Source organism: Mytilus trossulus, chromosome 4, assembly GCF_036588685.1.
Source record: "Mytilus trossulus isolate FHL-02 chromosome 4, PNRI_Mtr1.1.1.hap1, whole genome shotgun sequence".
NCBI lineage: Eukaryota > Metazoa > Mollusca > Bivalvia > Mytilida > Mytilidae > Mytilus > Mytilus trossulus.
The window spans coordinates 48,906,648-48,919,790 of NC_086376.1; the positions used below are offsets into that span (position 1 = coordinate 48,906,648).

At 30.5% G+C, this 13,143-nt stretch overlaps 1 protein-coding gene across 2 annotated transcripts in view; it reads left to right on the forward strand.

Moving 5' to 3' along the window:
* LOC134715438 (major facilitator superfamily domain-containing protein 10-like) overlaps positions 1-13,143 on the forward strand; it is a 35,779-nt gene that overhangs the window by 15,419 nt on the left and 7,217 nt on the right. For both annotated transcript variants that reach the window (XM_063577613.1, XM_063577612.1), the window contains exons 6-10: positions 4,593-4,784; positions 5,763-5,859; positions 8,158-8,269; positions 9,770-9,825; positions 11,208-11,260. In XM_063577613.1, coding sequence (XP_063433683.1) covers positions 4,593-4,784; positions 5,763-5,859; positions 8,158-8,269; positions 9,770-9,825; positions 11,208-11,260 — 510 coding nt within the window. The remainder of the gene's footprint in view (positions 1-4,592; positions 4,785-5,762; positions 5,860-8,157; positions 8,270-9,769; positions 9,826-11,207; positions 11,261-13,143) is intronic.

Genomic DNA, 13,143 nt, shown 5'->3' on the forward strand with positions numbered 1-13,143 from the left:
GTTTCAGTCATGTTTAAAAAGGTAATACATTGCTTCTTAAATGTTTGTTTACAATTAAAAGACATGATGGGTTTCATGAAAACACTTGGTATTCTGCATATCTGACATTAATTTCCATATACAACTTATACAAGGTACATTATATATAAACGTCCCATGTCCTTCCTTAGAGCTGAAGATTAACTTCTCTAAAATAGGGTCAGACATGTTGATGACGAGTGAAAATCACAATAATAATCGACGACATTCAAATAAAAACAGATAGAAAACCTATAACCATCAACTAATAGATCTGGGAATATTGTCATCTAAAATTTAACAAACCTTCCACTGACTAAAGTGTTTTTTTTTTCAATAAATATTATTATAGAACAATATATATATAGAATTTTATTCATAATAGGAACAGATTTTAAAAAAAAAAGGCGAAAGATGCAAACAGGTCAATTAAGCCCAAAGGTCGAAAACAAAACAATTATACTGTGACGAGTAATAAAAAAAACCCACACAGGTCTCCACTTACCCCAACATAAAAAAACTTAAAAACTAATCAGCAACACCCCTCCCCCCTTGTTTTTAAGCAATGATGGCTTTTTTTACACTGCATGCATTGAAGAACTATTGGTGACTTTCTGCTATTGTCTGTTCTATGGTCGAGTTGTTGTCTCTTTCACACATTCCCTATTTCCATTCTCAATTTAATTTTTTAGTATGTATAGTTGTTTTATCAAAATTCACGCTAAATGAACACAATTTTTTTTTAAATATATGGATTTTGTCCAGCGTCCCATCGTGATATATGATTATCACATTCATCCGTTAAAATCAATGTTTCCATTCACTTTAGCTCTCGCAATTCCCAGTGTTGAGTACACTCCTTGCAATATCCTGTGTACAAATTGTTAATCACATACAGTCATACAGATGTTCAATTCGTCCAAGCATATATATCCCAAGTTGACAAAATCTTTGAAAAATCTTGCAAGTTGCAGTGCGTAATTTCTGCAACAGTTATGTTCTGAATAGGCAGTGGCTATTTTGCCGGAACCTCTTAGGGGCTATTTTACCGGCTCCAGCAAAACAGCCTCTTTGACGCAAAATAGTGATTTACATAGAGTTTTAATATTTTGCCAGTCTTAATTAAGATTTTAATAGAAGTATAGACATTAAGAATAAAAAAAATTAGAAACATATAATACAATAAACTGTATCTTTAAAAAAATGATGGGTACCGTATAAAAATGTATTTATTTTACAATTCACAGGCTACAGAAACATTAAATATAGATGTTGATCGTAGTATTCATCCCTAATTGTATTCTTGCATGTATGCTTAAAGTGACATTTACTTCCACACGGTACCATATCTTTCTTGCATTTGCACGTCTTGTTTGTTCACGAACATTTTCCGTTACACCTTTTACTGTTTAACTTGCAAGTGACAAGCTAACACATTTATAATATTGTTTTCCAATTCTTCTTTTTCTTCTTTCAGTTCAGAGTCGGACTCTTCTTGAGTGTATAAATGAGTCTTGCTCGTGAAATCATGAGGCCTTCCCTTCTCACTTCAATGTGCTTAAACGGCCGTTGGTAACTTAAGTTACCCACAGCCCAAGATGGAGCTGCCTGGCTTTGGTTAGGAAGTTTGCTCCTATATAATTACAATTCCATGAATACAAAAGAAATGTTCAGTAATTAAAAAGTTACATAAATCTTTTAGAGAAACTCTGCAATGTAAAACGTGGTTTGTTACTACAAAATAAACGATTACAGCACGATTTGCCAAAAAACTTATGATGTCCGTAACTTCAAAACAACTTGTCCGTAGCTTTTTTCCTTATACCAATAGGGATGTCCGTAACTTTAGCATGATGTCAGTAACTTTCAAAGAATCTTTATTCGTGGATCAGAATATTTTAAAAAAGAAATGATAAATTACAAAAATACCGAACTCTTAGGAATATTCAAACGGGAAGTCCTTTATGGAATGGCAAAGCCAAAAGCTCAATTTAACACACCAAATGAATGGAAAACAACGGTCATATTCCAGCCTTGGTACAGGCATTAAAAAGTAAAATTACAAAAATACTGAACTCTGAAGAAAATTCAAAAAGGAAAGTCCCTTATCAAATGAAAACATCGAAAGCTCAACTGAATAACAACTGCCATTTTCCTGACTTGGTACAGGCATTTTCTGATGTAGAAATTGTACGGCAAAATTAATGTGTCTTACATTCTATTGGCTTTATAGATTGTTAACTGCTTAAGTTTTAGATGATAAATCATAACAGGCAGGTTATTAACTTCACCATCTCCAACTGTAGAAATTACATTAAAGGGGAACTAGCTAAGAAATATATAAACCAGATGCTCCGCAGGGCGTAGCTTTATACGACCGCAGAGGTTGAACCCTGAACGGTTGGGGCAAGTAAGGACACAACATTCAAGCTGGATTCCGCTCTAAATTTGGATTGTGATTAAATAGTTGACACAGCATAGGTTTCTGACACAGAATGAATGTATTCAAATGAACTTAAAATTTTTGTTTTCTCTTTAATAGAGCAATTCACTATGCTGTTGAATATTAATCCTCTCAAAAAAATGTTTGAAGAAATTTTCTTTTTATTTATGAAATTTCAAATGAGAAAAATTTAACCCAATTTTTTATTCACATCCCCCTTTCCCTTATTCCAAAACTAATTTCAATTAAAATATTCTAATGGAGTTTGCAACAATTACTACTCATTTAAATACATGATGTAAAAAAACTGCTTGTTATCACTGAATTGTAAAGATTATTTAAATTTATCAGTTGGTAGTAAAAAGTGAATATACATTGTATATTGTATATAACAAAGATTTAAGTTGATTCTGGACAAAGAAAGATAACTCCAATTAAAAAAAATTCTTGCAGATATTTCTTGCTTACTATACTGGACAAAGAAAGATAACTCTTAATTAAAAAAAAATTTGCTATTTCACAATATTGTGAAATTAGATATTTCTTGCCATTGCACAATACTGTGCAATTGAAAAGACTTGCTATTGCACAATACTTAATATAATAATTTTAGATCCTGATTTGGACCAACTTGAAAACTGGGCCCATAATCAAAAATCTAAGTACATGTTTAGATTCAGCATATCAAAGAGGCCCAAGAATTTAATTTTTGTTAAAATCAAACTTAGTTTAATTTTGGACCCTTTCCACTTTAATTTAGACCAATTTTAAAACTGGACCAAAAATAAAGAATCTACATACACAGTTAGATTCGGCATATTAAAGAACCCCAATTATTCAATTTTGATGAAATCAAACAAAGTTTAATTTTGGACCCTTTGGGCCCCTTTTTCCTTAACTGTTGGGACCAAAACTTCCAAAATCAATACCAACCTTCCTTTTATAGTCATAAATCTTGTGTTTAAATTTCATAGATTTCTATTTACTTATACTAACGCTATGGTGCGAAAACCAAGAAAAAAGCTTATTGGGTCCCTTTTTGGCCCCTAATTCCTAAACTGTTGGGACCGAAACTCCCAAAATCAAAACCAACCTTCCTTTTGTGGTCATAAACATTGTGTTTAAATTTCAATGATTTCTATTTACTTTAACTAAAGTTATTGTGCGAAAACCAAGAATAATGCTTATTTGGGCCCTTTTTTGGCCCCTAATTCCTAAACTGTTGAAAATAAAACTCCCAAAATCAATCCCAACCTTTATTTTGTGGTTATAAACCTTGTGTCAAAATTTCATAGATTTCTATTAACTTAAACTAAAGTTATAGTGCGAAAACCAAGAAAATGCTAATTTGGGCCCTTTTTGGCCCCTAATTCCTAAAATGTTGGGACCAAAACTCCCAAAATCAATACCAGCCTTCCTTTTATGGTCATAAACCTTGTGTTAAAATTTCATAGATTTCTATTCACTTTTACTAAAGTTAGAGTGCGAAAACTAAAAGTATTCGGACGACGACGACGCCAACGTGATAGCAATATACGACGAAAATTTTTTCAAAATTTGCGGTCGTATAAAAACTGAAGTAAGAAATTTCTTTGTTCAATTTTAGAATAATGAAAGTGAAATAGTGAAATAATAATTCGCTTTTAGCAGCCAAAATGGTTCAATTTTGTCAAATTAAGCGAAGAAACATTGATAATAACTCATTCACTTACAAGTGAATAAGTTGACATCATTAGGTCAATATTCATGTGAACTTCAATTTAACCCCTTGCTAGAGATTAACAATGCATGCATCGTACATGTACTGGTTATTTAAAGAAAAAGAATGTCAACACTGAAAGTGAAACTACAGTAAATCATTTGATTACTGGTTTCGATTCATATAAAATCAAATATGAGAATTTGAGTCAAATTGGTGACCACGAATTTGACAGCTAGTGCCCCTTTAATTAATAGTGAACATATGAAAATCACCTTAGGAGGTCAATCATTAGCAGAAATACATAGATCAGATACTCATAAGATTAAATCTTAAGATTTATCTTCAGATTTTTTGTGAAAAGGGCTACTGTATTATTGCTTCCAACTTAAAGCATTACCCTGTCTAATGCATATTTGTTATATATTTCAGGCTTTAATTGGTATAGCATTTTCCATTGGTTTTGTATTTGGACCATTAATAGGAGCAGGATTCTCAATATGGGCCAGACATCAAGATGGTGCATTTTACGTGGTACCTGCTCTCTTTGCCTTATCTTTAGCTGTGATTGATATTTTATTTGTCTTCATTTTTTTCGAAGAAACACTGCCAGTGGAAAAAAGGGTAAGAGTTGAAGTGAAAGGACAAAGCATTGAAAATTGTAAACTTTTAATATGTTTAGAAACAAGAATCGTATTTCTGGATTTACCTTCATGGAGAACCCTCAAACCCAAACATTTGAAAGCTGATGATCTTCCATTCAATTTGGACAGTTTTGTGGATTTTCCCAGAATACTGTGGATTCATTATTATTTGTTGGATACCAATTTTCGTGGATTTCGTGAGAACAGAGGAACCACGAAATTGAATGTTCAACGAATGCCAAATTTTCTATAGGTGTGTATGCAGATCTTTCAAAAACCACGAAATTAAATATCCACGAACATATAAGTTTTCCTCAATCCACGAAAATTGGTATCCACGAAAATAAATGAATCCACAATAGATGGACTCAAACTGTCAATTTTGTGCATGTTGCAAACAAAAGGTAGGTAGTCTGTTTCAGTCTGTTTACTATGTACTGGAATTTGATTGAACAATAAACATTATCATTCATGTCAATTTTTATTGTCAAATCAAATACCGTATACATATAAAAAGGACTGAATCCCCGCCTACCTATTGTTTACAGACATTCAAGCAAACATATCAAGCAAGTTGATCAAAGGTTTACTTTGCCTACTTTTATAGGAGAGCTGTAATTATGATTTTAACCATTATTTTACATGATTTCCAAAGCAGCAGTGAATACAGGTGATCAACACAGGCTCTTGAGAGCCTCTAGTTTTTTGTTGTAGAATGTCCATTAATCAAGAAGCTCATTTCAACAACACAGGCTTTGTTGAGCCTCTAGTTATAAAACGGTTGACATGTCTTTTATTCAATTAGGGTTGTTTTCAAATATTTACATTAACAAGCTTGAGTAAACATTCATTTTTATCAAGGTTTCTCTTTCTTTCTATATCACGTTTTTGGTGCATGTACATGTATAATTACTTATTTTGAGCACGGTTGTGAAAGTTTACACTTATCTATTTTCAGGCACAATCTATAGCCAATGGATGGCAAGAAAAAGCACATTTAATTAATCCAGTTTCTTTGTTCAAGTTTTCATCTGTAACAAATATGTCACAAAAAGGTAAACACTATTTATTTTTGTATCAATACAGATAGATAATTTGCTCAGTTGTTGATATTTCAGGACACTGGTTTGCGGATATTAGTCCAATCAAACTAAGCTTTTACCTCAAACTATTTGCAACAGAAAATGTTTTAGTTCGTATCTATAGCATTAAGCCCTAAATATACACAGAAAAAAGTCCCATAAAATCTAACTTGAGGAAAACTTAAAATCAGCATTCTTAATTTCCTATAGAAATTAACATTAGAAGAGGAGATAACTCTGCAAAAATGAACCTTTTTTGTCAGTTTTTGGTCGTTTTTCTTAAAATTCATCTAAAGTATTGATGGGATAATAAGTATATAATCGTCTGCTCATGAATTGTACAAAACTGAAGAGTGATGGGAATTTTTTTAATTGTTTTGTGCATTTTTCATTGAAGAAATTGCAAATTTGATACTTTGTGACCATTTTGAAAAAAATAATGTGAAAAATTGGTATTGTTTATATCTGTTTAATTTATTTGTTCAGCATCTACCTTGTTCAAAGAAATTTTTAACCACAAAAAGAAGAATATATGCTTAATTTGATTATTATCTTTATAAAATTTGAGATTCTTTACCTTGACATGTTGCAAATATCAGTAAATGGTCAAGGAAAGAATTATGAAATCTAGATTGTAGCTGGATAAAAGATAAGAAAATACCTTTAAAGTTGTTTGTTATACTATAAAGATGGACAAAATATCAAGAATCAATACATTCTGTTGAATAGAAGCGGTAAAGGTGTAATTTTGTTTCAGTTTTTATTGATATTTATGCCTTTTTCACAGAGTTATCTCCTGTATTCAATGCAAATAAGCAAGTAAGATTTTGTGTATATTTGTGGTTAAGTTAAAAACTTCTAAAAATATTCTGTTGCAATTACTTTTAGGTTAGAGTCAAATTTATGCTAGATTAACTGGACTTTATTTAGTTCATGTATTTATTTAATAACAATTTTTGGAATGATATTCTAATGAAACATCAACCTTACCATTTTCTCTGTACATGTATTTTTCAAGTATTTTTGTCTCACTTTTTTTTTTTTTTTTCATCAAAAACTGAATTGTATACTGAATCTCATTATGCATTAAAGGTAGATCATAAGTATATACTTTTTGAGATAGAATTTTCTTATACTTTGCCAAAATGAAGACTTTACTATCCTTTTTAAAAAAAAAAATTATAAAAAGTATGGGTCACCATGCTATTTTCCAAGCTGTGCGTAAACACATTTGTGTGTATATAAAAAATCTATGAAATAGAATTTTTAAATTAAATGTGAGAAGATAGGTTTTATAATATATTTAAAGAAAACAAAACGAAAAAAATGGTTTCACCAAACTTGTTTTCTTTTTGTAGTCGTATCTGGCTGTGCTCACTGAAGCATTTTATTTTAATATTGATGAGAATTTTATGTTTGACTAAACTTAAGGATGTTCGCTGCTCAGTTTCAAAATAAATAACTTTTCATAAAACTAGTACGTATTGATAGGGAATAGAATGATGAATCCAAAAAGCAAAAAAAAATTAGGGGTCAATGTGCTTGTTTTCGAGGTATTTGCCATTGCAATTTTGGCGGGAAAATTTTCTCTCTTGATTTTTCATAGCTTTATCATTGACCAGTTAATGTTCTCAAATACTATCAAAAAATGAATAAAATTTTATAAGACTTTTACAAATGACTTATAATTATACACGTAAAAGATTTATAAAAAGAAAAATGGGGGTTCATGGGCAAATTTTTTTAAGGCATTCAAATGGTTAAAACCAGAGGATTCCAAAAATATGACCAAAATTCCAAAACATGACAAGCAAACATCCTTAAGCAAGCACCTTTATGATTTTTAATCTGTTGTCTGATTTTTTTGTTGGTTCTAAGTGTCAACTGTACCAGTTTCTACTGTTGAGAATAGTTATAAAATTGCACAGGGCAGAGAAGTGATCATGTTTTTGAAAGAAAAGTAGAAACATACTTTTTTTAGACAAAACATGGCCAGTGTTGTTGATTTTGAAATCAAGAACAAATTGTCAGTTTTCATATGTATGCTCAATGTATATAACAGTGTAAAAAAAGATATAATGTCAGTATTTTTTAATCAAAATGTAAAACACTAAAATACTGAACTCAGAGGAAAATCAATACGGAAAGTCCATAATCACATGGCAAAATCAAATAACAAAACGCATCAGCAACGAATAGACAAGAACTGGCAATATATGTATACATTTATATCCAATTCCATTTATTAATATATATATTTTCTCCTTTCAGATAACCAAACAATGCAGAAAATTGGTGTAATATACTTCCTCTACCTTTTTTTTTACTCTGGACTGGAATTTACATTGACATTCCTTACTCATAACAGATTACATTATGATAGGTAAATTAAACTGTGCTTAACCACAAAACAATTATTATTTAAGCATTGTACATTGTATTACATCATATCTAATTTTAGAGAACAATTAATCATATCCAATGTTATTATATTAAAGAGTGTTTTCCACACTTTTTTTCATCATGCTCGAAGATATATTCAATATTTTATTAAAGTCTTACTACTTGTAATACATAAATATACAGTACATACAGAGAATATACACTGTGACAATATAAAAAAGACAATACACAAATATAAAATACAAGTACCATTCTATTAAGAATTATGAGAGACTGTAAAAATATTTATAAAAATACATACGATTATTAAAATAATTTCATTTTAAGAATATAAAAAGGTATTTCTTCTCTTTAAAATATCAAAGCAGGTTTTGGCAATCATATCATAACAATGTTTTTAAATAAATAAACAAATTTATCATCATCAGAAAAATCATTAAAATCTTCATTATATTTCCTAGCTATGCTATATAGACAAAAGCGTAAATCTGCATATAAAGGACATGATAGTATAACATGTTTTTCGTCTTCTATGTTATCATTACACATAAAACACACTCTTTTGTCTACATTTTTATTTTCATAAAAGATAAATTTTTAGATAAATATAATTCACTTCAATAACTTTCTTTAAACAATTTATTATAAGTCCGCAATTTTTTAACCAACATCTTGTGTCAATATTCTATTTTGCCAGTTTTCTATATACTTATCAAATAAAAATTCTTCTATCTGCGTAATATTTTGTTTACACAATACATTATTTAAATCAGTATACAAATCTAAATTACATTCTTTAAACTTGGACATAATCGTAAATTATTCACACTGTTTTTAGTCATGCTTAAATATAATGACTTGATATTTACTTTTTGTTTACACCATGACACTGTTTTTAGTCATGCTTAAATATAATGACTTGATATTTACTTTTTGTTTACACCATGACAAGTTTTAGAACAAGTTAGCATTTTGTTCCAGTATAATGTTATTTTTCCCCGGTAGGGGACTATTGATTGCCATGCAATACTCTCAGAATGCTTGTCTATTTGGGGATATACAGCGGGCATGTGGCTGCAAAACAGTGTGTACATTAACATGTAAACACTTTGAGGATATTAAATTAAGATATGCTGTTCATGCGAAGTTCAATTTTCATGATTTTAGCTTTTCTCGTTGTTAATTTTTTTACCTTTTAGTTAGTAAGTTATATACTTATTGTATGTTTGATTGAGTATTTCCCTTTGAACAGAAATTGTGATTTGTAAATATCATTTTCATTAGATAATTAGATAATAATCTATTTTTATTAAAGAATATATATATTCTTACATTGGTACCATTGGATTATCAGATTTATCCAATTGAGATAGTTTAAATTATCAAGTTAAAAGTCAGAGCCTTGGCCAACATTTAATCCAAATCCAGTCATATAACTTAATTAGGCTGAATTATAAAGATATCTATTCTTACATTTCAGTATGCAGCAGGGGAAGATGTTTTTCTTTATTGGAGCTGTGATGACGTTAGTTCAAGGTAACAATCCATGTCTTTTTCATTGATTACAGTTTAGTGAATAATGGAAATAAAAAGGTTTTGTATATTACTGTAAATTCAGAAATTAATGAGAGGTTTTTATTTTTGCGAAAAATGCGACACAGTTGTAAACGCAATAATTCAAACTCGCATTTTGAAACATTTTGCATGAATAAAACAGGATTTTTCTCAACATCGAAAAAATTAAAGTCGCATTTTAGTCAAAAATCACAAAATCCCAATAATAAATGCACGCAATAATTTCTGAGTTTACAGTACTTCTGACACAAAGTCCATACTCTCACTTGTCAAAAGCCACAGCACTATGTTCTTCAAAGGTCATATTGAAGAGTTCAATAGGCAGCAATGATACACATCTCACTGCAATATCAAGATGGCACCATGCACAAATTTGAGCATTTCTTTGCTAAGTGTGTATAAGCCCACACCTGCGTATTATTATGCAAGAAGCTGTCATAAATTGCATAACAATGTCATTATAAACCAATAGGATACAAATAGATCTATACAAATATGTAGACCACCATTGGAACAAGACAATTGTTGTATATAACTGACCATATTAAAGGATATGATAAAGGAATATTATAATGCAAATTATTTTATTAGATTGCATATTTGTTTTGAGTTACGTCCCTTGATTGAAATAGATGTGTTCCTACTATTTTTGATTCTTTCATAGTTTTTATAAACTTTTTTTCCATAATACTATGCTGGATATTCTTCTTTTGGATATTTCTAAACTCTGTTTGGAGTTGTGAGTTTTTCCTTTCATTTCAACATATAAACTTTAAACAAAGTGATTGAAAAAACTTAACATTACACAACCATTACTAAAAACAACTCATGTCATAAGTAGTGTACAGGAGTTTAAATGATATGTTAGATTTGGACTTTGAACTTTGCAATGCTGTAAGGCTGAAATAATCTGCAGACTAAATATACAATTGATCATAATAATAAAGGGCAGATCGAAACGTATACCAAGTTATAAAAAAATACCTTGTTATTTATAATTAGCTCAGAAGTCTTATTGCATAAATGATGAAAGTGAAATACACATTTTGGACAGCGATTCTTCATTGATAGCAAAGTCTTTTCTTATTATTGGTTTTAACGTCCTATTTTTGTGGAATGTAAGTGTGTTAAGTGTCCAAGTAAAAAAGGATTTATGCAGCTCTATTTCTATTGTGAAAGTATCATACTTTTTTTAAAACTTATATGAAATACATTATTTTGAGTGCAAGAGCAAGAGTGATATATTTTTTATGGACTTTCATGTAAAAGTTTGTGCAAAGGAAATGTATTTTAAATCACATCCAATATATATTCTATTTTACAACAAATTTGTATTGTTTCAGGTGGTTATGTAAGAAAGATTAAGTCTGGAACAGAAGTCAGAACAGCAACAATGGTAAATATAATAAAATACACATAAAGATGTACTATCAATTGAATCAGTGTAAAAATATAAAAATAAGGAGATAACATATGATTATCAATGAGACAACTATTCACCAGAGACCAACGAGTAAAAATGTAAACAACTAGGGAGCACCTTATAGCCTTCAACAATGAGCAAAGCCCATACTCTATATTAAGCTATAAATAAAGGCAACAGTGGTATACCCCTGTTCAAAACTCATAAATCCATGGACAAAAAACAAAATCGGGGTAACAAACTAAAACCGAGGGAAACTCATTAAATATAAGAGGAAAACAACGACACAACACCAAACGCAACACACACAGAAACGGACAACGCATCAGACAAAATACCACGAGAATAACAAATATAACATCAAAACCAAATACATGAATTGGGATAGACAAGTACCATGCCACGTCTTATCTTAATATCTCAAAAATAAGAGAAAACAAACGACACAACATTAAAATGCAACACTCAGAAATGAACAATAATATAACAATGGCCATCTTCCTGACTTGATACAGGACATTTTTAAAGGGGAATAAAAATGGTGGGTTGAAACTGGTTTTGTGGCATGCCAAACCTTGTGCTTAAATGGCAAAGTTATTTATAACATTGAAATGACAACATAATATTACAGGACTACAATACAAATAAATAGGAGAACATATTAGACAAAGAAACACATGATTAATAGATAACAAAAAGCATCAGGTTTAAAATGCAATACGCCAAAAACGCGCCTCGTCCACACAAGACTCACCAGTGACGCCCAGATATAAAAGATCAAAAGTGAAAAAAGTACAAAGTTGTACAACACTGAAGATCAAAAGTTGAAAAAGGTTGTGCCAAATGTGAAACAATTTAAACAGGAACAACATATGGCCTTATTTATGCTTAAAACAATAAATAAAAAACAAATATGGCAAACGGCAACCAATGACATCAATCATGGCAATGGACCCCTGACTTGAGACAGACACATAAAGAATATGGTGAGGTTTAGCATGCTCAGTTAACCTACAACAGGGTTGAAACAGCAAAAACTGTTAAAACCAGTTGGAAAAGTAATTCACTGAAAAAACCAGCAGAAACAAAAACACAGATAACACTAAGTAATGCATTCCACTACCAGCAGTAAAGATCCAGTGCTATAAAATTAAAATAGCATTTACAGTAAGTGATAGACACACATATGCATGGTCTTCAGGAATGATCACAGGACAATGAAATAACCATATAATATGTATGGTTCTTTTTTCTTGAAAATGGTTGAGATCCCCTCCCCTGAACCGTGTATGTTCTTAAATGGGACAATAAAACAAATCAAATCAAATGTAGTGGGAGTCCCTTAAAGTCACCCCCACCCCTTGCATGTTTGAGAACTTGTGAATAGTCCAGATCCCCACCCCTTAACCTTATATATTTATGTAGTATGGGACAATTTAAACAAATCAAATGAAATATAGGGGAAGACTACAGGGGTCACCCCATTCTTTATATATGACTTCAAACATTTTGCGATTGTATATTAGTATCACTTATAATTAGTATTTGTCATTGTCAATGTCGCCCAAAGACATTTGGTTTCTAGACAAAAGCTTTGATATAAGTAAATAAAAATCCATAAAATAGAAATGCAAGGTTTATAACCCCAAAAGGATGGTTGGGATTGATTTTGAGTTTATGGTTCCAACAGTTTAGAAACAAGCGGTCAAACTAAGTATTTTTCTAGTTTCCAGACAATAACTTGTCCATTGGTTATAATCCAGGAACTGAAATAATAAACCATGTTGTTGTCCATCAGATTGTCTTTTTTTAATTTTATGCTGACAGGCCAGACATTTCTCTGTGTCAACAGTTTA